This window comes from Pholis gunnellus (assembly GCF_910591455.1).
Source record: "Pholis gunnellus genome assembly, chromosome: 8".
NCBI classification, from domain to species: domain Eukaryota; kingdom Metazoa; phylum Chordata; class Actinopteri; order Perciformes; family Pholidae; genus Pholis; species Pholis gunnellus.
Window position 1 is genome coordinate 1 of NC_136534.1, and position 21,836 is coordinate 21,836.

Genomic DNA, 21,836 nt, shown 5'->3' on the forward strand with positions numbered 1-21,836 from the left:
ACGCCGACTCATGGCCAAAAATACGTGATATTGTGTACAATCTTCTTAGTTAGTTAGTATAATGGTGTATAATTGTGTTTGCAGTGTGTAAAATGGTTTACATGATTAAGTTGCTCAGAATTTCTTCGTTAATTTGGTATATAGCATGTATGGAGCAATAATAAAATTTCTTTATGAAAAGTCCATTCTACGACATTCGGAACCGAGCCTCGGAACCGAACGGAGACCTTTTGGGCGTCTTCGGGTCCAAGAGGTTTTTAACAAGTAGCCGATGAACAGTGGAGCATTAACATATGACATTTTTATAAGAAGGTATTTCTAGTGGCTTCTAAGAAGAACATTTAACAGTGTAAAAATAAGCTTTTCAGTGCTCTCTGGTGGGCAAACTATGTAATGGAGACACTGTTACTAAATGACCGGAAACATATCTTTGATATTTATCAACTGACATTTGTTGCCAGCAGGAGGATATCCATTTAGTTACGAAAATAACATGTGGTAATGTCGGCCTTGCGGGTGTATCTATCAGATTCTAGTAGTTGTTGTTGCTAAACAAGAAGTGCATACATTGGATCTTGTGTAGTCTTCCCCTGCTGGCTACACGTCCTCAGTGGAAGTGCTGGGCATACGGCAAGACTTGGAAGAAGCAGATTCTTCAAAAACATCATCTTCCATGCCTTCTTCTATTGGCTTCATCTTTGAGGAGGTCTTGGTGCCAGGGGATTTTTCTAGAAAAAAATTAATTAAAAAAAAGAAAAGAAAAAGAAAATAACCTGTCTGAGACAAATACCCCTGTATCAGCAAAGAAGAGTTCTAACATGAACACTACTTCAACCTTTGGACAATTAATGGTGATATCCGGATAAATGTTCACCCCAATATTTAAGCATGCTTTCCACTGCTTCATTGTGGTAATGTTTTTTTTTAAACAGATAGTATTGAATTCATGGCCTGTGGAGCAAAATAAAGTCTAGTCCAGGGGTCGGCAACCTTTACTATCCAAAGAGCCATTTTGCCCTATTTTCAACCAAATAAAATTCGTCTGGAGTCGCAAAAGCTATTTGATGTCAAATTTCTCGGCACATATCAAGCATACAGGTAAGCCAGCATCGTTGGCAGTGAAAGCTCATTAATAAGTCACGCAGAATAAAACTCTCCATCTTCCACCGTGACTTTTCTTCTTTTGGATTTATCCATTGATAGTTTACCAAGGGCACGGCCGTTTTTGAATATATTACCATTTTGCTTGACAGGGTTCGAATCCAGGTTGATGCGATCTTTCCATAAATATATTTTCTTCAATGTATTTCTTCATACGTGGCTGTGATGTAGTGCACACTTATACAATCATAATCCCTGCAATATATATGAGATGTGGCTTTTAGATCTCCAGCAATATGTTTGTGAATGTTTGACGAATCTGGCAACAGAGGCAGAAAACAGCTGCTGCTGTTACTCGAACACAACACACGCATGGAAGGGAAACCAGTAGGTTTGAAAACCAGTAGACTTTGTATGTAATCTCGTGGCGCGAATAATTCTACTGATATGAGTTATCATAGAGCTCTGGGTGAACACAGACGGCTACAGTATTTGTTTCCTGATCAACAACGGCAGGAAGTCAGTGATGACAGGAAGGAGAAACATCTCAACGCTGATAGGCTATCGCGCCACAGCGTCACGCGATTTTTTTGGGGCGATTCGGCGTTTGACGCGAATTCGCGCCAAATTTGCGTCACTCCAGTTTCATCGTGTTTGTATGTATGTAATCTCGACGCACAAATAATTCGCGTCGCGTTTGGTGTGAACACGGCAGGCACTCATGGTTACAATAACCTGAAAACACAAACATCTCGTGGAGTGATAATGTGACTTACGGAGTGATGATCCAGCAGAACCTCCTCGTAGGATCTGGTTAAGGACATCATCAGTGTCGCTGCTGCTCGCCATGCTGTTCCTCATCTGCATCATAGACAGCTGAGAGCATAGGCTGGGCTGACGGTCCATCTTCTTCACCGCCTGGAACACATCCACCACCATCATCATCAACACCATCATTTCTGTAGCTGTCATCCATTATGCTGTTGATGTGTTACTTCCAGTGTTCGTGCCACTAAAAGGTTTTTATTATAATTTGACATGAGACCTGGACCTACCTTGTCACTGAGTGTGGGGTCATTCAGAGAGTACAGTTTATTGGTGATGTCTTTGCCAATGAGGTACCTGAACACCTCATTTAGGAAAGTATTCGACTCCAGGAAATAGGTGAGCCTCTCTCGAGACCAACACAGAAATTTACAGTTCTCCTCTGCCATGATGGTCACCTGTCAAACACATAATAATAATTATGTAATTATACAATAATTTATTACATAATTTCAAAAAAGCAGTTAGATCAAGTTCTGATTAGATGTGCAACGGATCGTAAAACTCACGGTTCAGATCGTTACACGGATCAGCACAAAAGAAAAAAAGGGAGCGAATGTAACTTTTACAGATCCCTGATCACGTCTTTTTGCCGCTGATACTAATTGATGATCATTGATTATCTATATCGGCAGATACAGATCCCTTTGTTGTTTAATTATACAGCTGGTTCCAGGCTCCAGACAATTTATTTTTTTTGCAACCATCCAGAAGTCTGTAAACCATTAAAAATTGGAAATGTTACTTTTAGTTTTGTCATCTGTAGTGTTTTTTATCTTCTTAAAAACACACAATTCAAATGATTAGGAAATAAAAGATTGCATTTTCATGGATTAAAACAAATCTTGTCAATAGTAGTTTTAAAGATGTATTATAAGCTGCTTAGAGGTATTGCAAACAGGTCATAATTCATCTCTAATATCTATGTTGTTGTGTAACTGGATTTATTCAAGTTTCTAACCAAAACTACTTTTTGCGAGATAACATGTGAACACATGATTATGTTATAATTTAACTTCGTCTAATACTCATTTTCACTAAACAGAGCCTGAACGCATCATAATGTAACCAAACAGAACCTTCAATCGTTGACCATTAGCGGTGCTGCTAACGTGACTGGCTCTTCTGCTCAATTTAAACAGATTGGTTGTTGACAATGTAATATTATTAGAGTTGGTAACTAGAAAAGTATAAATGCAGATGTCCTGATGGCATATTTTACTGAATATTGGCGGATAACGGTCATCATTAAAACTTTATCTCACACTGTGTGTAACGTTAAACTGGAATGAATCCACGTTTCCCATGCATGCTGAACGGTGAGGGGGGGGATCCGTACGAATCACGGATCGGCAGTGGTCCGTTACTACACCAACTCTGACCCATTATTATTTTTATCACTGCAGCCTTTAAGGCTACATGTAGATGACAAGGCCGATACATTTTTATTTGAGGCAATTAAGCAATGAAGGCACAAAAGGACTTTGTTTATTTCTGTTGTCCATCTGATCTTCTAATTACCTGAAACTTCTCTCCTCTGTGCATCTCAGTAGACCTGAACTCTGGAGAGTCAATGAATGAATTGGTATAGATGTTGTGAAGAAAATGGCCTCGATACGATACCTTCATCCTGTCACAAAGAAACGTCAAAGTCAAAACTCAAATTCATCTTTAAAACAAAAACGCCATCTCTTATAAGTGATTTTAAGCCTTAATCCTCTTGTGTTGACTGGTGAACCCCAAAAAGGCTGTCCCTATTCCTTTAATGGCCATTTAGCCTAAGTCTTCGACTACTCTCAGAATGACTCAAGAAACTAAAACAATTTCAGTCTCAATAATCATTTAATAAGGTTCCAAATTAACCCTCAAACTTCCAGCTTAAGTTCCAAATTACCGTCAAGATTGTTCAAAATGTTAAAGATTCCTTAACAAAATTAATCAGATAGCTCCAAATTCACATTAAAAAATTACTCAAGAAGTTCCAAATACACTGTCAAAGTTAATAAAAGTCACAAGTTCACCATCAAAATTGCTCAAAACGTCCACAACCTTTTATAAAGGAAAGACCTTTAATGTCAGTCTCTCTCTCTCAAGTGAGATCAAGTGTAGTGGGAGAAAATGAAAGGATTTAGGGAATCATTGGAAGCTATGACAAACTGTTTAAAAAATATATTTTTAGGGTGGTTCCATTATGTAAATGATGCCATAATGAACACAAAAAACGTCCTTAGAACAATGACTAGCAAAATGGGCTCCAACTTATTATTGTTGTGAATTGTTTGATTGCATAACATAATTAATATGGTTCATGTTGCTTGTGTAACACTGTTTATATTGTTACGCTGAGATGTGAGAAGCTTAGTTGACAGGAAGTGCTTTTACTTTGAAGAGACAGGAAGTAGCATGGTACGTGTCTTATTGACGCTAACAAAGATGATGATACGAAGAATACAGTTTGTAATACTGCAGTTCAGACAGTAAAGTGTTCCGTTCAAACAAGACTTGTCTTGGTCCTCACTAGAAGCTCCAATTCCAACAATTATAAATGTCAGAACATAGTTCTAAATATCTATCCCAAAGGCCAAGGTGATTTGAATTGTTTGGTTTAACCAGCAATCCAAAGCCTGAAAAACAGCATGTGCATTTTTTATTGAAAATCTATTAAACCATAATTAGCAGCCAGAGCTAACATTCTGCAGATTGTTTTGTCATTTCAGCAGCAAATTATAATATGAATAGCGGGTTAGGGTTAGAATTATTCAGTAAAGTGTGTGTCACAGACAGACAGCCCATTACTTACAAGTTCTACATTAATCAATCACTGAGAAACATCCATCATATAGAGGGTGGACCAAAGCTATAAAACAGTAGATGCAACATTACGTCATAACTAATGGGATACCCGCCTACCATCTTACCCGTGTTATGTTGACAATCACCGTAATGAGTCGCAACTGGTTGTAAGCTGTGTAGCACCTAATTTCTTGACCAAAAGGACCAAAGACACCAGGAAGGCTGACATCTTTCTACAAATCAGTATAGAGTAGATAAGCGATTTATTTTTTTACATATAGGTCAACTAAAACTAAAAAAGTTAGTAAAGGTAGGTAGGTAACTTCACTGTTAAGTTATAATGAGATAATCCTTTATTAGTCCCGCAGCGGGGAAATTTACAGGAATACAGCAGCATAGTGGATAGTGCAAACAAGAGACATAGTAAAAACAAGATCAAAACAAGTATTATAAATAAGTAATAAACAGTAAAGAATATTAACCAAGTAAAACAGTAAAAATCCACAATAACTTACATATAACAAAAAATATTATATATAAAGACAGAATAATGTTTTATTGCACGGTGTATTTATATAGGGCAGATTTTTTGTGTTGTGTTCCAGCTCTGGGAGCAGAGCTGGTTGTGCAGCCTGACAGCAGCAGGAAGGAAGGACCTGCAGTACCTCTCCTTCACACACTGGGGGTGAAGTAGCTGCACAGAGCTGCCAGGGCATCCGACATTTAACGAGCGTGACCTTGCAATTTTATCATTATCTATCCTGCCTTTTTTGCTCCTCTGAGTGGCAATGTCAGTGTGTATAATTTACTTCATGGCTTTAAGTATATTTCTGAGTGCTTATCTTGTTAGTTTGTTGTAAAAAGAAAGACATTGATGACATGTGCAACATGTAACTAATTTAATATGGGTAGATGGCATGCGAATGTATGTTTTGATATTTTATTCATTATTTTGTATCACGTATTGACTTTTAATACGCATTTGCTTAGCTTAAGTAAAATGTATATTATAAATCCAACACAGTACTCAATTTGCTTTATTTTACTCAATTCAATTTACTATGAATGAAAACTCCACGTAAAAGCGCAATTTGGAAACCTTTTTTATCCAATTTCTTTCAAAGTCTTTTTCTGGTGGTGTGCCCATGAACTCTTTCAATAAGTTCAGTGTTTGGGCAGCTGTAATTATAGAATCCTTGCTTACGGACATGGTTATCAGTACGTGGAGCTATGACTATGAGTTATTAATGGCATGCAGAAGTCCTAAAGTCATGACAGTCATCAATCATGTCAAGTTTGGGACAGTTTTGACAAAGTACAGTCGAGTTGCAACAGCTTGATGGATGATGGCGAACCATCTAAAATGGCCTCCACACCACATCCACGTCGTTCCATGAAACCTCAAGCTTTTAGTAACTTTTAATCACTCAGGTCTTTAGATTGTTCTGACTAAATTCTAAACTGATCTGATTAATTCCCAAGGAGGAGTTTGTTAAAGTACAGCACCTGGAAATGGCAAAAACGACACTAGAAATGAATACTAAATTTCGGTAGGGTTTAGAGTGTTAGAAGGATTAGCGAATGAGCCCGGATAGTGAGGACGAGGTTTGATCTTGAGATTAACTATTGTAAACACATTAAGAATAAGCTTAAACAAATATGCTATATATTTGTAAACACTTTTATATATTTGTAAACACTTCTAGCACTTCTATATATTTGTAAACACTTCTATATATTCGTAAACACATTTAGTGAAGCTTAAACCATATGCTATGTGCAGTAATCATAATATGTCTTTAAGTGTAAGTCACAGAGTGAGGCTGCAGTGATTCTCACCCACGCAGAGGCCCATCGTTAACTGACCAATAGCAGAAACCAGGTACTCCCGGTCTTGCCACTGCTTGGTACAAAATAACAGTTTCAACAAAGAAAGCAGTTAAACGACTGAGCCCCCCCTTGGGGAGCGCCTTTTTCTTTGCTGTCACAGATAGCTTTGATTTAGGTCCGAGCTCGTATTGATCTGCTGCGTCAGAATACTCCTGTTATGAATAAACACTTTGTTTGATTTTAAGTCTATTGAGTTCAGTCTAGTCTGTGTCCTCTTTCACTAGCACTATCTCACTGTAATAGGCAGTGCAGACAGACTAGGAGGGTGTTAGGCGTATATTTGTGGCCTACGGATTGCCGGTTGAAGCAGCTCACAATTCGCAAGAGAGGGTGTTGAAAGAGTTGGAGAGTCTGCGAAATTGTGAGTTCCTTCTACCGTAACTTTGACTGACCCCAGGGCTTTGTGGATGATGCAACAAACCTTGAGGCTTTCGTAAGACTGCGCCAGCCGATGTAAAGGCGGCTTGCACACATATAGTTCCGCTTAATGTAAAGAGGACACAGATGCTGTTACTTATTTTTATATTAAAGTTACTTGTCTGGGGGAGAGTTCCTCTTCGTTGGTGACCTGCCACACAAACACACACACCGGCCCATAGGTCAAATACTCGATTAATTAATCATAGGCTGGGCAAAAAGGTTTATAATGGTTGTATAATGTTTTGTATTATGGGTTGCATTATGGTTTGGGTGTTATCCTTTATGATTGATATCGATTAATGTCATTCCCTGAGCACTGTTAAGCATATGTCTGTACAAAAGTCATAATGTGTGAGCACGGGGAAAAACAAGAAATCCTGAGTCAGAGAATCATATGATGAGACCTGATCACAAGGGAAACAAGAAGTCAGGAGTCAGACAAAGGGCAGATGTATGTTGAAACATACGTCCGATCACAAGACGGCTGTCACAGGGCGACTGTCACCAGAAGACCTGGCCATAAGATAAAAAGGAGGGGTCAGAATCCCCCTCTCAAGAGTATAAATAATCTCGATTTTAGACGTTCGAGGCAGTAGTAGGGAAGGAAGACCGTTAGTCTTTTGAAAGCATAGTTTAGAGATTTTTAATTTCTCAGGACTTTGTGTTAACTCTGTGTCTCACTGAGTATCAGAGGTTTTTACATTCTCTTCGATTTGTTCTTTCCGATATATTTGTTATAATTTTTCTATGTAGTGGGACCTAAACAGTAAACTTGTAATTGGCCGAAAAATAAATAAGTAAACTTTTAGCGCTTCTTCAAAGACTCCTTTTTCCTGTCCAATCGGTGACATCCAGCCTCCAAGAGAGGGATCTCCTCGGAGAGGAGAGGTCTCCAGCCCCTGTAGGTAAGCTGTAGGACCAGCACGGCACATGACTGATTGCTCCTTTAGCAAAAACCACATGCATATACTAACATCTGTTTCTAAAAGTGAGAGAGAGATCCGTAGAATGCCTGCGTCGAGCTTTATATCTGTTGAGGGGGGTAATGAATTAAGAACTTCTTGAACGTCATAAGAACTGGGAAAAATATTACGTTGAATATTGGGTTGATAATGATTTCTAAAACTAATTAACTGGTGAGATTAAATTGAGACGTGATCGTGAACTAGATACTAAAAGTGCAATGAGTACGGGGATATATACGGGATATATAAGTACATATTATTAACTTAAGGTAATTAACTGGTGAGATCAAATAAACTTGCAAAAAGGTTAAAATATTAAACACCGAAGGCTGACAGCTATCCGAGCTTATCAGACCAAAAGTCAATGAGCGGTCCTAAAGAGGACAAAACCCGCGAGCAACGACTTGTGTTCATATTGGTGATTTATTACTTTTTGGTGAAAAGCGGCACCCCGTCGGGGATTCTCTTAAGCGGAGTCCGAAATGAGGCAACAGTAATTTAGGCCAGTTGAGTGAAATCACATCGAGGGAGATCGGGTGCTCCAGCCCCCCCCCCCCCCCCCCCCCCCCACTTCTCGCCGCCTCTCCTTGGCATCGGGGCACTCACCGGGGACGACCGGACATCTGGGCAAGAGCCTCGTTGATCCGTGTTCACCCTGATGGCAGACCGCGATCTGTCCATCGCCGCCGAGGATCTGAGTAGCGTGCACGCAGACACGCCGAAGGATCCTTGTTAATTTCCTGTCCGTTTCAGACAGGAGGCCTCTCTTTTTATTTTTGAACGAAATTAAGAAACAAGCATTTAGAATTGGAAATGTCGATTGATTAAGAGTTGATTCCAAGTGGAGGTCAAGATTGAAGTTTGTGTTGGAGCTGATGAATCATTAATTGAGAAATTGTTGGAGGATGTTTGTTTAATTAGTTAATTACTGTTAATTACATGTTCGTGTGATTGGTAAAGTGATTTTAATTGCAAACTTTAATTGATGGATCGGTTGTCGATGGACATTTTAGTTTGATCGTTACTTACGTGGATCGGTAATTTTGATCGATTCTATTTGATTGAAATTGGTTTTGATTGACTCTTATTTTATTTGAAATTAAAATAAAAGAACAAAAAAGGGGAACAATCATTGATTTGTTTGTGTCCAATTACTTTCTGTAAAAGCAGAGGTGATTAATTGTTAAAAACAGAATTGAGAAATATAGAAATTTCGATTGATCAAGAGTTAATTATGATTAAATGATAAAAGTGATATTTGGGTTAGATTGATCTTTGGTTAATTGATTGATTGCTCTTCGTTTGGATTGTATTTAATTGCTTGGTTGCTTTTGATTTGTCGATTTTAATTAATTTTGATTACATTTTAATTTTTAATTAACATTTTTTTTTTTTTAATTTAAATTTTTTTTAAAGAAAGGCACGCGGAAGTACCATTTCGTATCAAACGCGTCACAAGAGCATGGCCCCAAGAGACTTTTTTTTAAGTCCACATGTGATACATGTGCCTATCAAATTGGTAAATCTATGTGAAACGTACTGCTAGGACTGCTTCGTCGAAATTTTGTAGGGGGTGCTGTCAAGCCGATTTGCCACTTTGAAGCAATAAAATCACACTATATAACTAAAATCTGGGGTTTAAATCTGTGTGCCAAGTTTGCTTATGTTTCGAGCATTTTTAGCCCCTCAAAAGCACCTTTTGTTGTTCATGGCGAAGAATGCGTCGTCACGGCAACGGCGTTTGACGAAACATCAAAAGCTTCATGAACTAGCATTATGAACTTCTTACATTTGTGTGGAACTAATTTGATGTTGATCTGATTTACCTACTAAGAGAAACAAGCCAAAGTATAGAGACTTTTCCTGTCACCAGTAGGTGGCGCTATAACTATTATACAATAATTGGCCTTTGGATGTCTTCAGGACTGGAGTCTCATTAAACATGTGAAATCTGGAAAAGATCTGACTATGTGGAGTCGAGTTACATCAGTTTATTCGTTCATGGCGAAGGATCGAAATTTACTGAGCCGCCACGTCACAAATTCTTACAATCTTCACAATGAAGCATTATCAAGGTCTTAAGGCTTTTCTGACAAAATTTGAGAGGGATGTGATTAATCTGTGAGTAGAATGTCTAAGTACACAACCTATAACTTCCTATTGCCACTAGGTGGCGCTATTACTATGATTCTAAATTGTCATATAGATGTGTTCCGATGCATACTTCCAAGAGGATTTTGTGTACGTCCCATCAAGTTACACATACCTACAATATTTCATACAGCTAGGTGAAACCCAATGTTGAGGCTACTCAATAGGGGGCGCTATCGAGCCAATTTTTCATCCCCCAGCTGGACACCCCAATTAGACTGCAATTTTCGCAACGACTGCCTTGCGTGCCAAATTTCTAAATCTTACCAGTATCCCAAGCACCTCCTTTTTGCGACGAAACACGTACGATAATAATAATAAACATTAGAAGAACAATAGGTCCTCCGACTACGTCGGTGCTTGGGCCCTAATAATAATAGATCCTCCGCTCCGACTACATCGGTGCTCGGGCCCTAATGAATGGACGGAACGTTCAAATGGAACACAAATTCTACTTATTCATACATTCAATTATAAACTCCATTCAAACTTTAACATTTTCCACATATATTTAAATCCCATGTATACTTTAAAAAAATATTCAACCTTCTTTGAAGCTTCATAAAAATGCCTTTCTGTATGGGACGGAATCTTCACAGTGGTGGAACCAACTGTCAGAGTGGAAGGGAGCTTTAAAATCTTCACAAAATAATCTCTTCAACCTGCTGTCTTTCCCACAATTTCCACTCTTCATACATCAATTAAGGTCAAAACAAAGATAAAGTTATGGTCTTTCATACACTGTTGCTGAGGAAGCAAACAGACTTAAACATTTGGCTATAGGAGCCTGAAAGTGAGAGGATGTCAATGGTTGCCATGGTGACTGGGATACCAGGGGCTAGAGAGTATTTTCGAGGACTTGGAGAGTTTTAGGAAAAAGGCATTTTCCTATGATATCCTGTTGTTATGGAATAATTTCCCTATGGACATCAGACAGTGTTATTCTGCCTATCTCCCTGTTTTGCCCCCACCAACCCTCTAAACCTTCAAAATAAAAGCCCCATACTCTATGGGGAGGCTAAAGATGAGGCCTAACATACACAGTTCTTATAGGATATCCTCCATATGCGCATCAGACTGAGTCTCCCCATATATATTTCAGCATATAATGATACTTCGGTCTGGATGAAGGGACACTCTAATTCTTCCATTTACGCAGTCCTAACAGTGCCAGAGTATCCATCGTGCAGCATAATGCTGTGTTTACACCAAACGCAGCGCAAATCTTTCACGCGAGTAGATTACATATAAAGTCAATGCAAAGATGCAAATAGAGTAAATGCAAATTTGTGCCAGGTGGCACGATGATGGGAATAACGCATTTGTGTGAGTTGAGATTTTTCAACTCGAGCGAGAAATACGCGTGATGCTGTGTTACGAAAGCCTATTAGTGTTAAGATGCTACTCCTGTCATCACTGACGTCCTGCCATTGTTGAATCAGGAAACAAATACTGTAGCTGTACTGTAGGTGGGCACCCAGAGCTGTACGATACCTCATATTAGTAGAGACTGGACGAAACTATGTGTATAAATGTATGTGTATAAACCATATGGTACAAACAATGGAAAATACGCTGCCGTATTTACGTGTATATGACGTTATTTTGAGTGTTGATGGAGCTGCTACAATGTTAGCAAAGCCTAGCACCGATTGAGCCGAGCTCCATTGAGAAAACAATAATTTTAAAAGTTATTTGCTTGTCGTCTTGCGGAGAGAACTAACAAAACATGAATTCAAACTTTTTACAAATCGGCATCATTACGTAGTTATTTTGGCATCCCTTTTTCCCATTATTGTATTACAGCAAAATCTGTTTATTTTGTGTTCCAGCCGACGTGTGGCTTGCTAGACACAGTGAATACAGCTCAATGAAATCCACCGATCGCCTCCAGATGATGTTATGAACTCAGACAAGAAGGCGTTTAGTTTCCCGGGATATCTGGGACTTCCACATCGGATAGCTGTTTTCAGTTTGTGTGTGTACAGTGTATCTGTCCCGATGGAATACACTACAACTGAATGAAGTGTTAACTGCAGCGATTTTACTCACAGACAATTTATGTAAAACTGAAATTGTACTTGGTGATATATGCACAGTATTACAAGATGGGTCAGAGTTTCCATATAGTTGCACAGATTCTCCCATCAAGTTTGTTTTTATAGATCACAACTTTTGCGTGGGAAATGGCATATGCCTCTTTCACACCCCGTTTTGTTACCCAACAGTTATAAATGAGACCCCTGGGCTTTTGGAGTTCTGTATGGTATTTGTATCACGTTAACAAATGTTTCATTGTTCATGCATGAAAAGGTCCTAACATTTTTTTCCTGAATCCATTGACATTACTAATCTTGGACCTTTTTCAATTTTGGATAGCTCTATCATATGATATAATTCACAGATATTGTTGATTTTGGAGCTCATGGGTCACTGAAGTTATTACTGGTTCCAGTCTAAGGGTTTAGAGAATATTTTAAAATCTACATTGAGAAATGATAGTGGTCTATATAACCCGCATATATTTTCATCCTTAAATGGTTTAAGAAAAACATGAATCTCACCAATTCAAAAGTTGGAGGCAGTTGCCCTCTTTGTGAAGATTCATTAAGCATATCTTAATAGCAGAGCAGATCTAAAATTTCTTAAAAAACTCATGGGAAGCCATCGGGTCCCTGTGTTTGTCCTAGTTGTAGTCGGTCTATTGCCTTAAGGATTTCATTTGTAATAATGTAGTTATTCATCCACTTTCCTTTTAACTCTACTGGTAATCTAGGTTAGGAGATATGTTATTCAGAAATAGCTCACACATGGTTACATTTAATTTCCCCTCGGCTTGAAACAGGTCATAATAAAATGCTTCAAAATATTAATAATTTTTTTCTGGTTTTCTTTTGCAGATTTTATGAAGAGAATCATTCTAGCATTTTCCTTTATCTGTATTTGCCTACTGAGCAGTTTACCCGGATTATCTGTATTCATAGTAGTGATAATATGTTCTTGCCCTGTTTGCGCATGCTTGCCCTGTCTGGGTATTATTGTTATTTCATCTTCTGATATATTAAGATATTTTCTTTGTTTGTTTTGTTTGCTATATATATATTTATTTGTCCTTTCAAAAAACTTTCATCATGCTAGAGCAGGGGTGGCCAACCAGTCAGAGACCAAGAGCCACATTTTTTACTGTGTTACCGCAAAGAGCCACATCATACACATGGGCACACATGAACATCACCCTATCCCTTCCTCACACACACACATACCTTTGCTCAGCCAGATTTATTGTAAATGTCACACACCAATATGATAATGACAGAAATTGACTCCTAAGACCACAGGCCAGTCATTTTCAACAATGAACATTGTGTACACCAGGAACTCATTGTCGCTCTGGGGCCACATCAGCATCATGGTTGCCCCCAAAGGGCCGGTTGTCGGCGGGGGGGGGGGGGCTGCTGCTGCTGCTGTCACATACGCTGGTGGAGGTGTGCGCGGCGCGTGTGGATCGGGGAGGAGCTCCGCCTTGCGCGATACAACGGATATTTGTAAATTGTCCGACTTTTACATTTTTACTTAAAGCGGGGCTTTCAAACAGTCCGTCTCGGCGTTAAATGGGTCGACGAGGAACGTAATCTGTGGCCGCACATGCGCGTTTGACGAAAATACCGTATTTAACTCAAGCGAAGCGAACACGAACATTAAAAAAACACAAATACAAACTTCGATATGAACGTAAGAGCCGCATGAAACCGGGCAAAGAGCCGCATGCGGCTCGCGAGCCGCGGGTTGGCCACCCCTGTGCTAGAGGAAACAGTTTGGTGTCGCCACTGCCACACCAGCCTCCCTGTGTTTTTTTCCTTATGTTTTTCATTGCGTTCATTTCCCCCTTCTCACTTACTCTGCTTTGCCAACATACCTGCCATCCTCATAGCCCAGCTCCTGAACATTAGGTTTGAATAGGCTTTTCTTAGTGCTCAAAATCATTAAATATATTGCTTAATGAAGTGCTAAAGTTAATTTTCACATATAGAGTTCAGACAAATTTGAACAAAATGAAATGCACAATTATGAGATAATATTCATGCTTGAAAGCATGATTTGTAACCTTGAATAAAAACAGTAAAATACAAGCATTACGAAGACCGCATAAGCCTCTTTCACCATAGGTTCCAATTACAGCAAGTTTAAAACTGGACCCAGGCATGATGGCCGCCATATGGTTCCATCACAGAATGGTAAGTCATTAGAACATGTCACATCTACCCAAAATCAAACAAACAGCACATACTTTCCTTTGAGGAGAATGCTGAGGCGTTCGTCCACAGAGGTTTTGTCCTCGGCAGCGTAGGCCTGGCCCTTCTTAAGCGTCTGGATAGTGCAGAACTGCCCTGTGAGCCTCTGAAAAAGAGCCTCGTGCACATGGAGGGGCTCAAACATCCGCTTGTAGACTGACCGCAACTCCCTGTCGATCTTAATCTGGCAGAGCACAGTCACAGCCTTAAGTCATCTTTTAATGAAAATCTAACATAGAAAGCGAACTTCAGTAATTGTTGATAAGGGAGACCTCTGGGACCACTTGTCTGGGTTGGTGATGATTTAATGACAGGGCTCCAATCAAATAGTCAGGGAAAGGACTTCATACTAGATATCACAATGGGCTACAGTTATCTAATTATGAATCACACTGCTTTTCTTGAAAACCTGCCCAGCATAGCTTGTTGAAGTTGGGCAGTGACCTCGAGTGGTAAGAGGTAAGGAGAGCTCATTGGTCAGGGCATAGGACCTGAACCCATTGCGTTGCTGGTACCTCGCGCAAGCATGGACGAATGACCAATCCTAGCTCTTGAATGCTATGCAGGTTAAGTCCTGGCAAGAAAAGCAGTGGGATTCATATTAATGCATTTCAATTCCAATCTGTAGGGGTTGTTTGCATGTGTCTGGTCTGAAATAATCATGGTCTGATTGTCTGAGGAATTACTAAAGTATTGTAATATGCTCATTTAGAAGTATTATGCTCATTTACAACTAATATTCAACAATTTAACAACTGAATTGGCAAATATGTGTGTCCAAGTAATACCGACAAATTAGAATAACTAGTAGGGTGACTTGATAGACAAATTAAATACTTTCAAAGAAAAGTCTTGCATGCTGTAAATCAACTCCAGTAATTAGTAAATGGTGAATTCAATATTGATCTTTACACACTGGTATGCTATTAATGCACAGAATGAGGCAATTCACTGACAATAACACATCACCCCATGCAGAATATCTCTGCTCCTGTGAGCAAAATTGTGGCATGCGAGGAGAAAACCATGCTTTAAGAGTGAGGGTCGTCCGCTTTCCCACGACTTCCATCACTGCTCTCCTGCTCACGAAACATTCACCTGCTCGCTCGCGAGTAGTTTTTCTTTTTGACAGTAAGTGGGCGGACCCAGTTGTAATTGTATCGCTAAATTTAATTGGTTACAATCCTCGTCTTTGGATTGGCCATATATTGCTCCCGACACAGTAGCTCGGTGGCGGTATAAACATGGTTTGCGATCTGCCACTGAAGACTATTCCACGACATCTCAGAGGTAAATATTGTGCTTTTTGCCTATCCAAAGACGAGGATTGGAACTAATTAAATGTAGTGATACAATGACAATGGGTCCGCCCACTTTCTGTCAAAAAGAAAAAACACTCGCGAGCGAGCAGGTGAAGGTTTCGCGAGCAGAAGAGCAGTGATAGAAGTTGTGCGCCAGGCGACACACCTCGCTCTCAAAGCATTGTTTTCTTTTTGTAGGCAATAATTATGCTCACGCATTTAGAGATATTCTGCGTGGAATGATGTGAAATCGCTCGCAAAAGTAATATGCGTGCACCATTGTACACACGACACCTCTACACACACGTGCACGTGGAATCTCATTTGGGCTTACGGATATTGACATTGATTTGCCCTCGTATAGAAGAGCACACACAGATCAGCTGCAGCAACTAACCACTAGGCGTTGCAATGACTGATTGGCTCTGACCTTATTACCCACTGAGGAGTGCTGCAGCACAGGCTTTCCAACAGTTTAGCTGATGAATCAAGTTGATGAATTTCAGTGACTGAGAAGTACAGGTCTCCTGTCTTATTATGAAAAGTACCGTGTGATTCTATCAGCTTGCTGAAGGCCCCTTAATACGGAATTCCTAAGTGGAATTGTATCAATTTTATCTGCATCTCTTTACCATAAAGCAGGACCAAACCCAGGAGGATATGCAGCCTCCTACCTGAGATAGTGTTGGAAATCACTGAGGCCCAACATAAATTAACCTACTGTTCCCCCAACACCTGAAGCCGGTATTTCAATTTTGGTGAAATGTAAAGCGATTGTTATAATGTATATGAGGGCATGCTGATATAGAGTAGAACTCACCGGTCTGCGCTTGTACAGGAGGAAGAACAAGTGCATGAAGTTGACCACCAGAAATACCACATTCCAAACCATCACATCCAGGTTGCACCTGTACAGAGTCGCCCACACAATGAAGAGACCACATCCTGTCAGGGTTAAAGACACAGAAGAAAGATACAAAATGTTAACACTTCAAGGTCTAAATTCAAAGTTCAATCCTTCAGTCTAGTTTATTATCCATTACTAAAGACAACATTGTGTATAACTATTGTGGTTCATTTATTGTGCTTGTCCGAATGAACTAAAAACATCAATAACCAAAACAAAAAATAAAGATTGAATCAATATGGAGCACTGACATGCAAATACCTAGACTAAAATAAAGTAATATAATGAAATAGCATGTTACACAAACAAGATGGAATGCATAAAAACACTACATTGTAACAGTAAAGTGTATGTCCATTTTATCTATCATTTTGTTGGCTTCAAAGTTCTATTAATTAAACATACTTGATCTAGAAATATGTTATTCAGTTCAAGCTTATACCATTTATTTATTTATCATATAAACTGATTTCTTTATTTAATAATTTATTTTAATAATATAATTATGACCCATCTAATATTTGATAATGAACATCCAAGTTTATTTTAAAGTTTTACTCTTTCCTCTGTTTCTCTGTAAAACCCTCTGAGACTAGCTTGTGCCACAGGGCAATACAAATAATTAAACAGTTAAAATGTCCCATAAATCTGGCTGCTTCCTGTCTCCACTCTCCTTCCAAGCATAAGATAAACATGTCGGAAGGGCTTTTTCCATCCGCTGTTCTCTCCTTCCTTTATCTGCCATGTCAGAGCCTTTTAGGGCCTTTGCTCTGTTGAAGAGATCCCTCTTTGTGCAGGACAGCTTTTAAAATATCTAAATCTTCCAAATGTTAAACAAAACTAATCCTCAACTAGCTTGTGTTAATGATTTACAAATACTTTGAGAACTTGTGAATAGAGTATAGATCTGTAGAGGCTGTGATAAATTAGACAATATTCCAAGCTACAGAATTATCGCGATATGAATGCCATCAGCAGGTGGCGCTGTGGATACCTGTCATCAAGAGGAGGCGCAACAGGATCATGTGCACACCAAGGGTGGTGGGGATGACCAGACCCAACAGCAGGGACAGGCTCCCCAGATGGAAAAGGAGGTGGTGGGTCTGCTCCCACTCCTCGCAAGAGGTGGCATTGAGCTCCAGAGCCGGGACTCCTGGAGTGGCCGGGGGGAAGGAGGGCAACGTGGTATAGAGGAGGGAGTGCAGCTCTGGGCTAGAAGACATCTTGCAGTAGGGGCACCTTGAATACTAGGGCAATATGAGAAAAATGTGAGCAGTGAATGATGATTTGCTCAGGACGTATAGGTAATACTTGTCAAATTACTATTTCTGCTCATGTACAGGACTGTCTCAGAAAATTAGAATATTGTGATAAAGTTCTTTATTTTGTGTAATGCAATTAAAAAAACAAAAATGTCATGCATTCTGGATTCATTACAAATCAACTGAAATATTGCAAGCCTTTTATTCTTTTAATATTGCTGATTATGGCTTACAGCTTAAGAAAACTCAAATATCCTATCTCTAAATATTAGAATATCATGAAAAAGTATACTAGTAGGGTATTCAACTAATCACTTGAATCGTCTAATTAACTCGAAACACCTGCAAGGGTTTCCTGAGCCTTGAAAAACACTCAGCTTGGTTCAGTAAACTAAATCACACGTATGGGGATTATCACAATATTCTAATTTTCTGAGACAGTCCTGTATAGTTTGTTTGTTTGTTCTATTATACTACACTATTGTCTTGTTAGCAAAGATGTTTGAAAGAAAATGGTATTTGCTTATCGATTGAGCCCAGAGGTGTTTTTTGCTTTGTATGTTTCAGAGATATCATCACCTTATAAAGGTGTTATGGTAAACATGTTAGCAAACAGTTGTCTATTTACACTTCCAGCCGCATTCATTTATTAATTCATTTGGAGTTGTGTTAGTGTCAACCTGATGAATGTTGAATATTCACTTTTCTTTCAGCTCTGGTTTGGTCTGAACCAAAAACAGAAAGAACAGCAAATCCTCCAATCATCCCAATTTGGGAGTAATCTCGAAATATTCCACTAGACTTGCTGTCACATCATACAAATAACCTTAATTGCCAAAACTTTGCCAACACTTTGAGGCTGTTTACATATTTGTAGAGGTTTGTTCACAAGTTTAACCAGATACAATCAGCCAGTGTATGGATTGCTTTTAATTATCTGAATGTACACAGTACAGTTTGTGTTTGCGAATGTGTGCCAAGTATGTTAGTCAATCTTTCTCATCCAAGACCTAACCATGCTGAAATGAAATAAAACACATGCGTGCTAAATACAAATAAAATGTTGGTTTGGGTAGGATGTAACATTTGAACACATGTTGCAACTATAACAAGAGTCTTGCAGCCATAAACTAGCATACATGACACCTAACAACTAAAACATTAGCACTAAAGACTTGCATGGAAGACATAACATAATAATAATAATTAGAACACATAATAAACATGATTAATGTTTGATACATTTAACTACAAAGCAGGCACTGCTATCACTAAAATAAATGAAGAAAATAAATATAAACTTGCCTGCCACAGAATGTTTCTTCCTCACGAGGAAAAAGGACTAAACTGAGCATGTGCAGAGTTAATCAGGTAATTCGTAGCTTGTTCCCTGCTTGGATAAATCCAAAGTGTTACAACTATCCTTTGTCTACACCAGTCTAACCTTCAAGCTTTTTCACTGGAAATAGCTTCTTTTTTTTTTAGCTTACATACACTTCCAAATGGGTTACCTGTTGTCCCTCATTTTTAATTCTGATATGAGAGAATATTGATTAATGCAGCTTTAAAGGTGAAATATATGAGATTGGGAGCATTTTGATTGCTTAATAATGGCTCTCAACATCGCAAAAGCAAGCTCACAGCTAACGGTGCTAACGGCGCTAACAGTGCAAACAACCGCTACAGTGTTGACAGAGTTAACAGTGTAAGGGGGAACTAGATGGTGGGTCCTACGATTCCGCAAAAGCACTGTCGGTCAGGACAGCGTTATCAGCTGTAACACCTATGTGATCACAGTTCAGAGCAGCTGCCGTGAGCTAGCCAGTGGGGCACTCACGTGCACGAATATGCACTAAAAGCATGCATGGCCTGACAACACAGCAAGATAACAACACACAGAGGGAGAGCAGCTTCATTCTCTGCTCAGGTCGACATTACTCCACTATATCTTTACATAGCAAATAGTTCTTTGCTGGTATATTAATGTTCAGAATGTCAAATAAAGCTAATTTTAAGGAGTCTTCCTGCCAAGTACAATTGCAGTATTTTGGAAATATCCACAAAAAACAACTCAAAATATTGACATTTGCAATCAAATGAAAATGTTATCCCATTTTCTTCAAGAGCACCAGTGTTTTAGTTTAAGTACAGCTCAGGTTTTACCCACTGGACAACTATCTTTCACACAAGCCCAATGCCAAACTTGAAGGTGTTTTGTGTCTCTGTCTGACATATCACACACAAAAACACCTATGTTGGGTTACATTTGTTGTTAAAACAATATTGGCAAAGACCAGTTTATGTAGCAATGTCACATAGCAACCTGAACACACCTCCTATAATTCCACAGTGGCTTGCACAGGAAAGCTACTATATTTGGCTTCATCTGTTCTATTTAAAGATTAGTGTACACATGCTCACAGAATAATATTCACATTTTGTTGAAAAATGAATATATTCCCTTACGACATAATATTCTCCTTGTGTAACAGTATCAGCTGCTGAGCTGTTTCTGTCAGCCTGATGTGCTCCAGCACTGGGAGGGCTCTTATATACAAATAGATGTGGGGATAAACATAGAGGGATTTCTCATACCGACAACTTTCTAACTGCTCGTCAAAGTGCCGAGAGGAAAACGTCCCGTGACTTACCGATTCAGCAGCAGCCGATGTTGCAGCAAAGTAGGAGGAATGATGTCTGTGAAATACTGGAGACACTGCTGGTGACTGCAGGCTGGACCCTTAGATGGGGGCGGCTGCTCAATGTTCGTCGCACATTCCTCACAGCTGACACTGAGAGACTAAAATGGGCAGGAAAGAGATAGCAGCGCGTCTGCACTGACTGAGAGCTCCGAACGGGGGAGACAGAGCACATATTTATCAGATATATTATATATAATAATTATCAGAACTGATTGTAGCCTAGTGTCACAAACACGTCAATGTATTACGATCCATAAATGCTTCTTTTTCGCTAGCGAATATGAAGAAATGGGCCATTTCAATATTCTTAATAATAGGCTTCCTGTACTGACCGATCAGATATTTGTATAGAACAGAGAGGCATGCTCTCGTATTGTAGTGTTTTAATGTGTTTGAGTGAATCAACCCACTTTAATTTTGATCGAATTGGTGATAACGCAATATATGATTACTGAGTCAAATCTTCTAGTCTAGTCTTTGCTTTTTTTGCATTTGAAGTTGTGCTAAATTGTGATTTATTATAAATATTATATATTAGATTTTTTAATGTAAAACCCAATATTTTAGTTTTTAATGTTACCACATATTTACTATATTTTCATATTGTATTAATTCTTAATATTTGTATTCGTATTTTAAAGGACCCGTGGTCGAAAAGGATTTAATAAATTTGACAAAAGAAAATGTTGCACCCTTAAAATGAACTGTCCAAAAACACGTCCATCTTCGTTTTGCAACTTTTATTAACAAATCCCACGGTTAATAAGCACAAGCACATTTTGCCTTCAGCCTGCATACATCACGTTCTGTAAAAACTCTTAAAACGACAGCGCTTTCTTCTAAAGGGTGAGTACAACAACTTTCTTCCCTTTACAGTTAGCAAGCATACAATTAGGTAATGTTATTAACGACTGAAGTAATACAAATATGAATGAACTTAAACATATTTAAAGCTAATGATTTGACATAGACACACTGATATTAAATCAGCAAGAAATATGAAACGAAATGTTTCAGTGCACTACACCAACTCCATCCTGTTGTTGAAAGTCCAAAAAATTAAGAGTTAAGATTATTATTAAATTCAGTGGTGAGCCGTCAGAGCCTGCAAAGCCTTCTCTGCTGGCCTAAACAGAATCACAAAGTTATAGCTATTTTATAATTTAATATTTTTTCTTAAATACATTTATTTTTTCTTATATGTATTATAATTTATAAAAATATGTT

At 38.8% G+C, this 21,836-nt stretch overlaps 1 protein-coding gene across 1 annotated transcript; it reads right to left on the bottom strand.

Moving 5' to 3' along the window:
- Window positions 1-17: 17 nt before the first annotated feature.
- On the bottom strand, window positions 18-20,628 carry popdc1 (popeye domain cAMP effector 1). Its single transcript, XM_079164816.1, has 8 exons — window positions 20,559-20,628; window positions 17,640-17,892; window positions 16,559-16,683; window positions 14,434-14,621; window positions 3,448-3,556; window positions 2,157-2,324; window positions 1,878-2,019; window positions 18-728 (listed from the first exon to the last, which is right to left on the bottom strand). The coding sequence occupies exons 2-8, from the start codon at window positions 17,866-17,868 to the stop codon at window positions 598-600; spliced, it is 1,092 nt and encodes a 363-aa protein (XP_079020942.1). The 5' UTR covers window positions 17,869-17,892; window positions 20,559-20,628; the 3' UTR covers window positions 18-597.
- Between the last annotated feature and the right edge of the window lie 1,208 nt (window positions 20,629-21,836).

Coding starts and splice junctions, on each gene's coding strand:
- popdc1 (XM_079164816.1), bottom strand. CDS start 17,868: ATGTCTTCTAGCCCAGAGCTGCACTCCCTCCTCTATACCACGTTGCCC. Junction 3,557..14,433: donor AGCATTCTCCTCAAAGGAAA/GTATGTGCTGTT, acceptor TCTTTGTGACAG/GATGAAGGTATCGTATCGAG. Junction 729..1,877: donor TTCTGCTGGATCATCACTCC/GTAAGTCACATT, acceptor ATTTTTTTCTAG/AAAAATCCCCTGGCACCAAG.